At 36.5% G+C, this 14,396-nt stretch overlaps 1 protein-coding gene across 1 annotated transcript in view; it reads right to left on the reverse strand.

Annotated features, from left to right (window-relative positions):
• Window positions 1–14,396, reverse strand: part of PIK3C2G (phosphatidylinositol-4-phosphate 3-kinase catalytic subunit type 2 gamma) — a 353,953-nt gene that overhangs the window by 18,765 nt on the left and 320,792 nt on the right. The window contains exon 31 of the mRNA XM_047741193.1: window positions 12,060–12,154. Within this exon, the coding sequence (XP_047597149.1) occupies window positions 12,060–12,154 (95 nt within the window). The remainder of the gene's footprint in view (window positions 1–12,059; window positions 12,155–14,396) is intronic.

Below are 14,396 nucleotides of genomic sequence, written 5' to 3' on the forward strand. Positions count from 1 at the left end.
TATTCCATTGTGTATATATACCACATCTTCTTTATCCATTCATCTGTTGATGGACATCTAGGTTCTTTCCGTAGTTTGGCTATTGTAGACATTGCTGCTATAAACATTCGGGTGCATGTGCCCCTTTGGATCACTACGTTTGTATCTTTAGGGTAAATACCCAGTAGTGCAATTGCTGAATTCACCCCCTTTTTATACTGTTTATTCATAACAAATTATTGTAGCTACAGTTATTTATTTACTTATTTTATTTTTTTTAAAGATTTTTATTTAGGGGTGCCTGGGTGGCTCACTCGGTCAAGCATCTGCCTTCAGCTAAGGTAATGATCCCAAGGTCCTGGGATCGAGCCTCACAAGGGGCTCTCTGCTCAGTGGGGTGCCTGCTTCTCCCTCTCCCTCTGCCTGCTGCTCTGCCCACTTGTGATCTCTCTGTCTCTCTCTGTCAAATAAATAAATAATATGTATTTAAATAAAGGGGCAGAGGGAGAGAGAGAAACAGACTTCCCGCTGAGCAAGAAGCCTGACATGGGACTCCATCCCAGCACCTTGGGATCATGACCTGAGCGAAAAACAGACACCTGACTGACTGAGCAACCCATGCACCCTGCAACAATAGTGATTTTTAATACTCTTGTCCTTTAACCTTTATATTAGAGCTGAGTGTTTAATACTCAACCATATTATACTATTTGAGTACTCTGACTTTCCACACTTATTTTTGTCACGGGTTGTATATTTTCATATGTATTTATGTTATCTATCTGTATCCTTTCATTTCAGCTTGAAAAATTCCTTTCAGCATTTCTTATAAGGTGGGTCTAGTGGTAATGAACTCCTTTAGCATTTATTTATCTAGAAAAATCTTTATCCCTCCTTCATTTCTGAGGGATAGCTTTGCCAGGTAAAGTATTCTTGAGTGGCATTTATTTTAGTTCAGTACCTTGAATATATCCTTCCATCCCCCCCACCCCCAACCAATAAGTTTTTGCTGAGAAATAACCTAAGGGAGGGGCCAAGGTTTTTTCTTCTTACTGCTTTCAAGATTCTCTCTTTGTCTTTGATTTCTGACCATTTCATTATAGTGTATTTTGAAGAGGATCTCTTTAAGTAGAGCTTGTTTGGAGGAACTACGAGCTTCATGAACTTAGATACTCAAATCTCCCACAGATTTGGAAAGTACTCAATAATTATTTCTTTAAATGTGCTTTCTGTCCCTTCTCCCTTTCTTCTTCTGGAACTCCAATAATTCAGAGTTCTTGTTAAGGTATCTTAAGATCACATAGGCTTTCTTCAGTATTTTTTATTTTTTTTTCTTTTTTATTTTTCTTCTTCCTATTTGTTCTCCACTTACTGGATAATTTCGAAGTTCCTGTCCTCTGTCTCACTGATTCTTCTGCTTGATCCATTCTGCCGGTGATGTTCTCTCTTGCATTTTCTTCTTTCATTTATAATATTCATCAGCTCCCAAATTTCTGTCTGCTTTTTTGAAAGAAAAAATTCTATCTCTCTGATAAACTTCTCATTTTTTTTTCATGTATTACTTTCCTGATTTTGTTGAATCATCTTTCTGTGCTTTCTGTAGCTTATTGAATTTCCTTTGAAAAGCTGTTTGAATTCTTTCTATCAAGCAACTCACATAACCTTACATCTTTGGATTTGGTTAGTGAAAGATGATTGTCATCCTTTGGTGGTGTCATGTTACCTTGATTTTTCATGTTACTTTAAGTTTTACATTGTTGTCTTCAAATTTGAAGTAGTTGCCACCTCCTCCAGTCTTTACTAACTGCCCACTTCAAGTGTTCAAATGCATGTTTTTTTCTAGAACAGTGTGATGAGACTTCTCCTTTGCAAACCTGAACTTCCACAAAGGCTCTTTCATCTATGGATGACTGTTAAAAACAGTGCTTTCCAGGAAATCACTGACCTTGACTAAGAGGGGCTGGAACCAGTTCATGAGCCATTTTAGGGTCCTCAGCTGGGAACGAGATCTGTGTGTCTATTATTTGGTACATGGGTGGGTGAGAGTCCTCTAGATTCCTTGGTATATGGAGTTAGATCCCATAGCTTCCAAAAACATACTTTTGTCTGTGAATAGATGCCAAATTGTTGTTGTTGGGTGAGGGATGTCTTTTGTAACTATGATGCTAATATGACTCCCAAGTTGATTTCAGAAAAGCCAGGAAGGAACGGGATTAAGAGGACCAATGTCAGGACCGTAGCTTATGCTTTTCTTGTTTGTTCGTTTGGGCTAAAATGTAGACTTGAGGGAGTTATGGATAAAGAATAGCAATTAGGGTATAAGCCTGTCAGTAAAGAACAGAGAGTGATTAGATAAAATTTGCATCATGTGGTGACCTGTACATTGATGGTTGTCAGCTGGAGATATGTTAAGTGTCTGTTGTTGAATATTTAGAGAAATAATCCTCAGCAGGAAATCACTTTATTTTCAAATGAGACAGATGTGAAGGTCAAATATTTGTCATTCATTCTCAGTTTAGCATCATGTATTATAGACAGTAAAATTCACAGAGAAAAGCTATTCATTTATAAACATAGCTCAAATTAAACTGCTTTGCATTGTGGCTATTTTTTTCACAGTAATGTACATTTAAATAAATATTCACTTATTTAATACACATGTATTAAGGGCATAGTATTAAGCTAAGCAATGCAGAGTATACAAAATATATTTCCCACAATTTTTATGATCAGTATATTTTCAAAACAGTTGAAACTACAGGATGAACCAAAATGATAAAAGTTGCAAGAGCTGAGATAAGACAGTGAATATCAAATGGATGGCGTAAACAGTAAGTATAATTGGAGGCCAAAGGAGAGAAGGATCACCAGAAGCAAGAGTGACCCAGGAGCTTCAGAAAGGATGAGAGGTTTGAGCTCAGCCTGGAAGTTGAATTGGTTGTAGAAGGTAAATAGAGTGTAAGTAGAAGTTTGCTACAGTTTGCTAGAAGGAGTGGAGTGTGTTTGGTAAACAATGAATGAGCCATCTAGAAATAAATTTTGTATTGGGGAGGGTGATTATAAAGGTAGGTGTGGCTATATTGTGTAGTACCTTAAATATTAGGCTGAGGAATTTGAGTTTTACAAAGATGCTACTAGCATTTTTATTGGTATGTTAAAAATGAAATTTTAAGATGTTTTAAAGCAGAATGTATTAAAGAAAGTAGAAAACAATGACAGGAATATCATAAAAATCAATCAAAATAATCCACAGGTAAATTAATAGAGAATATAGAATATGATTTTGGCAGTAATAAAAGTAACAGAAAACTAAAAGGGTTTGCTGATTATTATACATAGGAGTATTGGAATAAGTTAAAATATGGAAAATAATAGAGAAGTTTTGATCAGGAGTTACTTGAGGTCGGTGCAACAATTTTTTGAAATAAATAGTCAAGAATGAGTGTTGATTTTAGAAAAGCAGAGAACTATAATTTAGAACTATTGAGTTTAAAGAGATGACAAGATATCAGAATGTATATGCCCATCAGTCAGTTGAACATATGTAAATTGAGTTCAGAGAAATATTTAAAGTAGAGATATAAATTTAGGAGTAATTCACATTATCTTTGAAGTCATAAAACTGAATGGAATTTTTTTAGGAAATCAGTTTGAAGAGTTAAAGCCCTGACTACAGGAAAAATCTTCACATTTAAGGGCAAAAGGTGAAGTCAGCATCATTAAGCCACTATGTACATTAACTAGTTTAAATTTATGAGCGCTAAGGAAGCCTCAGAGAGAGTGCTATCCTGAGAATAGTAAAGTTCACAAAGGAAAGACTAGCTAAAGACGGTGATGTTGGAAAGAGATCATTTATCATTAGCATATGATTTATCATAGGTTTAAGAACAATTTATGGTTTGTTTAATTAAGAAATAATTGGTAGTCTTTGAGGGTGTTTCCTTGGTAAAAAAAAAATCATGAAACAATGAAATATTTATATCTGGTCTGGCTACTCTTCACTGTCCACTGCTCTGCAGCATATTCTTTGAAATGGGAGATCAATATCATAATGCGCTGACTCTAGAAGAATAATTTTTTATTAATGAAATATAAGCCAAATACAATTGATGGAATAATTATTATTAGCAAATTGCCTTTTATCAAGAAATTGGTGTTTATTTAGATAGAAGTGCATCTAGGATGGAACAATGACAAATTTCTTTTAAAAATCTAAATTTAAAAAATTGAATAATTGGGATAGAGGACTTAGCCAAGTTACTTTTTTTTTTAAAGATTTTTTATTTATTTATTTGAGAGAGAGACAGTGAGAGAGCGCATGAGCGAGGAGAAGGTCAGAGGGAGAAGCAGACTCCCCATGGAGCTGGGAGCCCGATGTGGGACTCGATCCTGGAACCCCGGGATCATGACCTGAGCCGAAGACAGTCGTCCAACCAACTCAGCCACCCAGGCGTCCCGCCAAGTTACTTTTTAAAGTATATACAGAACATTGTTATTTTTACATGTTGAGCATGGCCATCATCTCTGCTTTCTTTTCATAACCCTCCTTTTTTTTTTTTTTAAGATGTATTTATTTTATTTTAGAGAGAGAGTGAGCTTGGGTGGGAGGGGCAGAAGGAGAGGGAGAAAGAAACTAGCAGATTCCATGCTGAGCAGGGAGCCCAATGCAGGCTCCATCTCACGACCCTGAGATCAGGACCTGAGCTGAGAACGAGTTAGCTGCTCCACCGACTGAGTCACCCAGGCACCCCTTTCCACTTTTTTTTTTTTTTTTTTTTTTTTTTTTTTTTAGAGAGAGTCAGAGCTCGCATGTGAGCAGTGCAGTGGGGGGTGGGAGGCAGAAGGAGAGAGAATCTCAAGCAGACTCTGTGCTGAGTGTGGAGCCCCACAAGGAGCTTGATTTCACGACTATAAGATCATGATCTGAGCCAAAATCCAGAGTTAACCACTTAACCAACTGAGCCACCCAGGTGCCCGTCCCAACACTCTTTTGCTAACTTTACTAAATCCAAGTGTTCTCGCCAACAGGCACCGTAATGTGCTTGGTGCCATGTACAGAACTCACATTGTATTGTATGCAGAGTGTCGTGTGTGGCGTAATTAACCACTTGAGAATTGTTTCTCAAAGTGTGGTGCATGGACCCCTTGTGTCAAAGAGCCTTTTAGAATGCTCATATTTGGGAGCAGGAGAGAAGAAAACAAGTTTAGATGTAGAAGAATAGAGAGATCTATGAGAACAAGAGATCCCTGTAAAACACAGATGTAGAAATACCAACCTACAGGCACCCAGATGGCTCAGTTGGTTAAGTGTCCAGATTTTGGTTCAGGTCATGATCTCTGGGTCATGGGATGGCGTCCCACCCACATTGGGCTCCATGCTGGGCACGGTCTGCTTGGGATTCTCTCTCTCCCTGTCCCTCTGCCCTCCCACCACAACCCTGGCTCATGTACATGCTCTCTCTCTCAAAAAAAGAAAAAAAAAAAAAGAACAAAAAAAAACATAGTTACAGAATCAAAATCACTATATACACACACACACACGCATATATGCATATATACATATATATATTTCTTTTAAAGATTTTTTATCTTTAAAATCTTTAAATTTTATCTTTAAAATCTTTTTTTAAAGGTTTTATTAAATCTTTTTATTAAATCTGTTTAAAGATTTTATTTATTTATTGACAGAGAGAGACACAGTGAGAGAGGGAACACAAGCAGGGGGAGTGGGAGAGGGAGAAGCAGGCTTCCTTCCAAGCAGGGAGCCTGATGCAGGGCTCCATCCCAGCACCCTGGGATCATGACCTGAGCCAAAGGCAGATGCATAACGACTAAGACACGCAGGCACCCCACAGAATGTATATTTTAAGATTTTATTTATTTATTTGACAGACAGATCACAAGTAGGCAGAGAAGCAGGCAGAGAGAGAGAGAGAGAGGGAAGCAGGCTCCCTGCTGAGCAGAGAGCCCAATGCGGGGCTCAATCCCAGGACCCTGGGATCATGACCTGAGCCAAAGGCAGAGGCTTTAACCCACTGAGCCACCCAGGCGCCCCGAATGTATATTTTAAAAGTAGGAACCTCCAAGCTACACAGACACATTAAAATTGTAAGAAAATTCTTTTTTTTTTTTAATTTTATTTATTTGTTTGACAGAGAGAGAGAGATCACAAGTAGGCAGAGAGGCAGGCAGAGAGAGAGGAGGAAGCAGGCTCCCTGCTGAGCAGAGAGCCTGATGTGGGGCTCAATCTCAGGATCCTGAGATCATGACCTGAGCTGAAGGCAGAGGCTTAACCCACTGAGCCACCCAGGTGCCCCTGTAAGAAAATTCTTAAGCAGAAACTAAAATGTAAGGAAGTGTGTGTGTGTGTGTGTGTGTGCGCGCGTGTGTGTGTTTAGCCTGGGGTTCTTAGTGATGTGTTTGAGTCTACTTCTTTCTCTCTTATTCATTTTCTTTAAAAAAAAAAAAAATTCAGTGCATTAAAGTCCAAGTGTGTGTGTTTTAAAATCTAGTACCCAATGTCTATCACCCCAAATGTTTAAGCAAATCCAACCATAAAGGGGACATATTTAAATCTTCTGTATTTTTGTATTTTTATATTCTGTCCTATAGCTAAATTTGGGCTAATAATAGTTGGAAAGAAAAGTGAAAAGAAAAAATAAAGGAAAAGAAAATAGAGGGAGAAAGTGGAGAGAGGAGGGAGAAAATAAGTAAGAACTAAGTTTTATCCTTTTTGCTTTTGAAGCCAATTCTTTTACTGCTGGAGAACTTGAAGGGGTCAGAAGATAAGTTTAGGGCCATAAATAATGACATCAAGTTTTTACCGCAGTATTGTCTCTAGATACATTTGTCTTCTCACAGAATGAAACAAGCCCCATAATTTCTGCTGCTTCATCCCTTCTGAGTCTACAGCTGGAAGATCTAATACCATGAATATTCATAGCAAAATGAAATAGAACTTTTAATTAATTACTATACAAGTGGCTTATTGGGTAATAAGGCTACATAAATACTTTTTTAATTGAAGTATAGGTTGCTTGTAATGTTAATTAGTAACATTGTACAACATAGTGATTCAACAAGTCTATATGTTATACTAAGATTACCATAAGTGTAACTACTATCTGTCACCATACAATGCTATTACATTACCATTGGCTATATTCCCTATGCTATTACCTTTTATCTCCATGAATTACTCAGTCCATAATTGGAATCTTGCCTCTCCCACTTCCCTTCATCCATTTGCCCATTCCTGTAACTAACCCCCCCGCCCCGGCAACAATGCCATTTTTGTTCTCTATATTTATAGATCTATTTGTGCTTTTGTTTGTTTATTCATTTTTTTTTTTTAGATTCCACATATAAGTAAAATCATATGGTATTTCTCTTTCTCTATCTGACTTATATCACTTAGCATTATACCCTCTTAGTCCATCCATGTTGTCACAACTGGCAAGATATCATTCTTTCTAATGGCTGAGTAATATTCTATTGTGTGTACATTATGTGTAAATGTATATATATATGTATATATCTACACACACATATCACATCTTCCTTATCCATCCATTAGTCAATGGACACATGAGTTGCTTCCATATCTAGGCTATTGTTAATAATGCTTCCATAAATATAGGAGTATATATATCCTTTCAAATTAGTGTTTTCATCTTCTTGGGTAAATACTCAGTAGTGAAATTACTAGATCATATGGCATTTCTAGTTTTAATTTTTTGAGGAACTTTCACACTGCTTTCCAGTACTTGTACCAATTTACATTTCTACCAATTTACATTACATTGTTGTGGGAATGTGCACAAGGGTTCCCTTTTCTCCACATTCTTGTCAACACTTATTATTTTCTTATCTTTTCTTCTGTTAATTTTCATATAGCAACTATTCTTTTCTGTTTTGTGTCTTATGAAGGGATTAAACAGCACTCCATTTGAGGTGTGTACTGTTTCCCTTGTTCCTCACTTGAAATCATATTATTTTGTTACAGTGTAAATCTCTGACAGTGTGAGCATATTCAATATCAGAAAGAGTCTCGAATCCTTTCTGATTACTTTTAGAGCCTTCAAGAATGCACATATTCTGGGGCAGGTAAAAGAAAACAGTGTGAAAGTGACATAGATAAGGAGAATCCATGAGACCAGGAGATCCATTGTAGACGCTGCGATGCATAGAGAGACATGCAGATGTCAGAGGAAGAGGCATTTTATAGTGGACTACATGGGAAAATGCTAGAAAGATTTAAAAAATTTTTCCAATCTAAATGATTTTTATATGTTTCCTTGTTAAATAAACTGAAATATTATTTTATAAGATTTTGGTCAAGCTTCTAAATAACTGCATTACTTTGTCAGTCTCTGTTCACTAGAATAAATCATTTTAGGCTTTAAAAGGGGAAAATTTTAGCAGTTTTGTTTTAGCTTGTGAATTCACAGAAGGGAAGTAATTCTTAGAGCAAAGCTTCAAAGATTCAATATAAGATAAACAATTCTCTTCATCACACTTAATATTAAATAGAACAGAACTGCAGGCGGAATAATTCATTTTAACATTAAAATAAAATGAAGCACAACTTCTTTAGTCTGATTACTTAGGCATATGAAAATCCTAAAGGCTCAAAAAATAAATAACAATTAAAACTTGAAATGAGCAAAGACAGTATGTGGAGAATTTATAGATAAAATTTTCTGTCATTTATATTATGTTGTCTCTCTTCAGTTAAGCAGAAGAAATAAAATAGTCATCTAAAAGAAGCTGTGAAAAAAAGCAAGGTATGAGAACTTTGTTGTGATGATTTTTGCAAGGTGAACAAGCTCCTAATTCTTAGTTGTTCACATCAGAAATAATTTGACATTCTTTTATTCAATAAAGTATTCACTGAGTACCTACTATGTACTTGACACTATTTTTGCTCCTTGGGTTATAGCAGTGATAAGGGAAGTGGAGAAAGTAAAGAAGGAAAGGAAGTTTGGAAGTGGCAGCAAGTGTGGTTTTGCAGTTTTACATGTAAAAGTCAGAAAAGGCCTCATTGAAAAGGTGGCAGTAGGACAGAGTCCCTCAGGACATGTGAAATGGAGCCATAAGCCTGAGGAATAACATTCCAGATAAAATGAATAACAGGTACCAATGTCCTGGGGCAGAAACACGCTTGTCATATTTAGGGAGCAGGAAGGAAGTCACTCAGGCTGGAGTGGAGTGATTGAGGGAGTCTGTGGAGATGAAGTCGGAAAGGTCACAGAGGCCAGACTGGTAGGGCTCCTCGATCATTAATAAGTGCTATGGCTTTCGCTTGAAGTGATGTGAAGCCTCACACTCAGAAGGATATGAGAAAAGAACAACAAGATCTGACTTATTCTCAAAGGAATTTTCTGGTCATAGGTTAGGAAGAGAGTAGAAAGAAATACAGGCAGAAGCAGGGAAACCTGTTAAAGGATTACAGCACTGGTTCTGGTGGGGGATGACGGTGGCTCAAACCAGTTATGGTAGTTGTGGCAGCAGTGAGGGGGCAAAGTGGCGGCATGCTGGATTTATTGTGAAGGCAGAGCTGGCAGAACTTGCTGACAAATTGTAGTTTGTGAGAGATGTCAAAACGGCTCTAAGGACTTTAACTTGAGCAAATAGTAGAATGAAGGTGTTATTTCCTGACATGAGAAAGATTGCAAAAGAAGCAGGTGTAGGGGGCAATAGCCAGACGTTTGATTTGGTGTGTCTTAAGTTTGTGATGCCTATTCAATGTCTACTAGAGTTGTTGAGTAATCAGTTATACACATGCCTCTGGATTTTAGGGAGAATTCCAAGCTGGTGTTATAAATATGGAAGAGAAAGACATGTAAGTGCTATTTAAAGCCACAGGGCTAGAAATAGAAAAGAGAAGAAGTATAGCAATGAATTCCAGGGCAATGCTAAGATTCGGGGGAGAACAGAGGAACCGCCTTTAGACTGAGAAGGCAGACTGCAGGAAGTACCACTTCATTATTGGAAACTTTCTTTCAGAGGACATTGGCAACGGAGGGGCTCTAGGGGCCCTATATGTTTGTTTGTTTTTGTTTTTTTTTTTTACTTTTGGTAGGATTCACTTTGTCATCTGCCACTTACCCATCAGTTGATCTACATCTTACATTTCCGCTCTTACTCACCCCCTCCCCCCACTCATGCCTGCATCACATTTGTTTTGAATATTCTTACTGTTAGTGCCACTTCACCTCGCTACAAAATGCATTTTTGAAAACCGTCAAAAGTAATTTGGCGATTTTATCTGGTGAATAAAATGGGTGACCAAACTGGTTAATACTACTTTTGATCAACTATTAGGTATGACTGTTGAGTAATATCACCAAGTTTACTGTGTGGTTTATGTGCCAGATCTAAAAGCAACTTCAACAGGCATGTTCTAAAACGGTTTTGAGCAATGACATTACTGGAATAAATATGTAATTTCCAAGAGGACTTTTTTCAATTAATAATTTTTTTAAGATTTTATTTTTTTTCAAAGATTTTATTTATTTATTTGACAGAGAGATCACAAGTAGTCAGAGAGGCAGGCAGAGAGAGAGGGGGAAGCAGGCTCCCCGCTGAGCAGAGAGCCCGATGTGGGGCTTGATCCCAGGAAGCTGGGATCATGGCCTGAGCTGAAAGCAGAGGCTTTAACCCACTGAGCCACCCAAGCACCCTTTTCAATTAATAATTATCTATCATATACAAATATAAGTTCTGTTAACTTGATTAACACTATTTCTTAACATTCTATTACTTCATCATATATATTTATACAGATACTTAAAGTCTATGAACACGCAGATAGCCATAAATAATATCTAATTGAATTATTTCCCAGACTAAGAATTTCTTAAACAACTCCTATTCTCATTTAAGATGATTATCTTACCAAAAGCAATTGAAAATAATTTTTTAATGAGTAAAGCGTCTATGAAAACATATCTAATTATATTTTCCCAGCTATTACAAAAACTGCAGATTATGAACACCACAGAGTTACAAACAAGGACCCTTGGATATCCGGCTACTGCTGTTTGTAAGGGATATAACCCCTGCAAGTTATGCCAACTATTTGTTCACTGAACAGATATTTATTAAATTCTTGTATGTTCCTGATGCACATCACAATGAAAAGAATTTAGTCTTTTAAGTTTTTCCAAGCACATCATAAGAGACTTATATGCATAAGGGAGAGAGCCAAAATAGTGCCGCTTACTTTCTCTGTAACGATCAGTCCCCCCAGGGAGTTTTACCATATGGAGAACCTGTCTGAGTAGATTAAAGAAAGACTAAAGAAGTAAAGCGTAGAGTTAGCCCTTTCTGTATACTGCACACAGACGGGACCATTAATCAGTTACACCGTGACTCAGAAAGCTCCCTCTCTTAATGACAATGCTCCAACCGCTCTCCATGCCTCTGACTTCACCCATCTTCGGAGAGGAATGGGGTATCATGGAACAGCTTTTAGTTTTCTTTAGAAGCTAACTACCATTGTTGTTCTAGGTTCTGGGATAAAAAGATGGGGTCTTGTCTTCAAAACCATTATTATTTTTTGAGGGGAAAGATTTATCTTTGAGTAATTACACCAGAACATGATAGCTGTTGTAGTGGTATAAACTCAATGCACTCAGTGGGCATTTGGGGGGAAAGCCTAATGGTTACTGGCTTTACAGAGGAAGTGCCAGCATTATTCAAAGAGATATTGCTTCCGCTAAGCTCAGCAGGATGAGACAGATGAAAACTCTTGGGACCTAGCTTTTTCCCTTTGGAGCTTAATACTCTAGCTATTCCCGCACTTTCAAACCTTTTTCACTAGATTTGGCTTGACACTTCATTGTGAGTAAAGTCTAATTTTCATCCTAGGACTTTGCCTGTAAAATATTTTCTAGTCTTTACCCCAGAGATTGCCATCATACTGAGGCAGAACGTTGTAATTGGCCCACTGTTCCTCACTTAAACTTGGTGGCTGGCCCCATTCCTCTTACTAATGTTGACATTAATTGCTGGAAGGAGGAAAGTGATTTCTAAATGTAGGTTTGCATGTTTCTTATTAGAAATAATAAACTTACAATGTTCTTCATGTGTTTCACTAGGACGGTCAGCTTCGTATCCTCATGTGATATCACCAACTGCACCTTAGGCGTCTTGTCAGGAAACTTCTCACCTGATAAAGCAATAGAATTTTGGTGGGTTAAACTGGAAATGGTCTATCGCAGGATAAATTAAACATTAAAAACTAAAATGGAATCAGTGAATAATCTGCAAAAGAAACATTCTTCTGATCATGCAAAAAACACAATACTCTTTAAGAAACTGAGTTGGTTAAAGATGGGATTTGTGTCTAATCATCCCGAATGAACCCTTTCTCCTCATATTTTGTGTTTTTGACTGATTTTGTGTTTGTTTTGATTGGTAATTTTCCCCAATTATTTAAGATTGAAAACCTAGTGCCATTTTTGGCTCCTGTTTTCTCAACATTCACTACAATAAGTTTAAGTATTAGAGAGCATGAAGTGTTGGCTTTAAAAGTCAGTGAGCCTGGGGTTCAGGTCCCAGAACTATACTTAAGACTGTGTTCTGTGTGTATAATTAACTTATGACTAAGTTATTGACTTCCTTAAAATGGAGATAATAGTTACCTACTTCAGGATAGTTTAGATGATCAACTGAGAAATTCAAAAGTTTTCACAATGTAATCTCTCCATAAATGTTTGAAATTAGTAATAGTCTTCTCCATATATTTGCATTCATTTTATCCTGTGTGTTTCCATAGCTCCTTGTTCAGAAGCATAAGAATCTCATGTCTAAATTACTAGAACATTCTCTTCTCCTCTCCTAAAACCCAAGTCTATTTGTACACAATTACTGGTATATTCTTCCCACAGCAACTTCCTAAAATTACTCTTTTGATCAAAGTACAGTTCATAGCTTTCCAGTGCTTATGAAAAAAACCCTGAATTTCTCAGGCTTTATTGCTGCTTCTTATTGAATCTTTCTGTTTTTTATTTCCCACTGTTACTATTCCATGCTGTAGTCTGTACGTCCAATTCTGCAAACATGCTCTGCTATTTCCTTCCAGGCATTGCTCATATTATTCTTTGTATTTGAAATGACCTCTTCCACCATTTTTGGCTATTGAACTTTCATCTCTCTAAAAGGCCTAATTAAAATGCAAAATAGCTTCTGTGGTTACCTCCCTTTGAACTCCCCTAGCACAGCCCTTATCACTTAATATTTGTACCATAATTATTATCTTACATGCCTCAGTTTGCTTAGTGGATTATAATCTCCCTCGAGGTGTACTTTTTTCCTATATCCCCAAGGGGTATATAAATCAGAGCCTGCTCCATAATGTCACACTAAACATTTATTTAATAACAAAAGTAGTCTTATGTTTTTCAAGTTGTATCATTCCAGCTTTAATAATTAAAAATTTCTGGTTTATAGCCCCCAAATTAAGCATAATTTATAGTTTTTCTGGTATTTCTATTGGTTATTCTGGTTGTATATTTTCTGAGGGAAGTTAGAAGTTTATTAATAACAAGAAATTTGGCAATGTTCTACTGTGGGCTCATCACGGTCAACATTGTTTTCTAAGAGTCAGCCTCAGCACTCTAAAACTTTTTAATCTTTGATAATTAAACCTGACTAGTATGTTTCCTTTTCCAAAGATTTTTACATGTTTGTAAAAGTAGTTTACACATTGTACATGGGTAATATTAATTAATGTTATTGTTCATGTGGATTATTGAAATTGAAATAATTAAAATTGGCATTGTTTAATTGAAATGGTAATCACGTAAAAATAATAAAAATATTCTTCCTTTAAATATTTTTATTTGATAATATTTTTATTTGAGACAGTGTGAGTTAGAGATACTATGAGATAATTCAGAGTATAGTACTGAGGTGAACTGCTTTCATAGTAAAAAAAATGTAATTGGATTTTTGGTGTGAGGATGTTAAAAATGCTGATGGCTTTTTGATGCCCAATGAACATTATTTTTGAATAAAGTGAAAAGATTACTACATAGAAACTCAATGTGTTTAATCAGAGGAGTTTTAATTTGAAGGTAAGAAATTAGTATTAAATTTATGATTGAGTATCTAAATAGTAACCATAGAACTGTTACTTGAACTGACTGAAGTGATATTCCACTCTGAAACTCCAGTGTAAGAATAGTAGCCAGTATCCATCAATACACGGCAGAGTTCAGAATTCAGTGAAGATTCAGGCCACCAGGAAGTTTTAGTATTCTATATAGTAATAGTAGAGGTACTTAATATTACTAGAACTCTTACTGTATGCCAGACATTGGGCTAAGAGCTTTATGGATATGAACTAACTCAATCCTCATAGCAAATCCATAAAGTTTGTGTTATGTCTGTCTTACACATGAGGAAAC

Source organism: Lutra lutra, chromosome 8 (assembly GCF_902655055.1).
Source record: "Lutra lutra chromosome 8, mLutLut1.2, whole genome shotgun sequence".
NCBI classification, from domain to species: domain Eukaryota; kingdom Metazoa; phylum Chordata; class Mammalia; order Carnivora; family Mustelidae; genus Lutra; species Lutra lutra.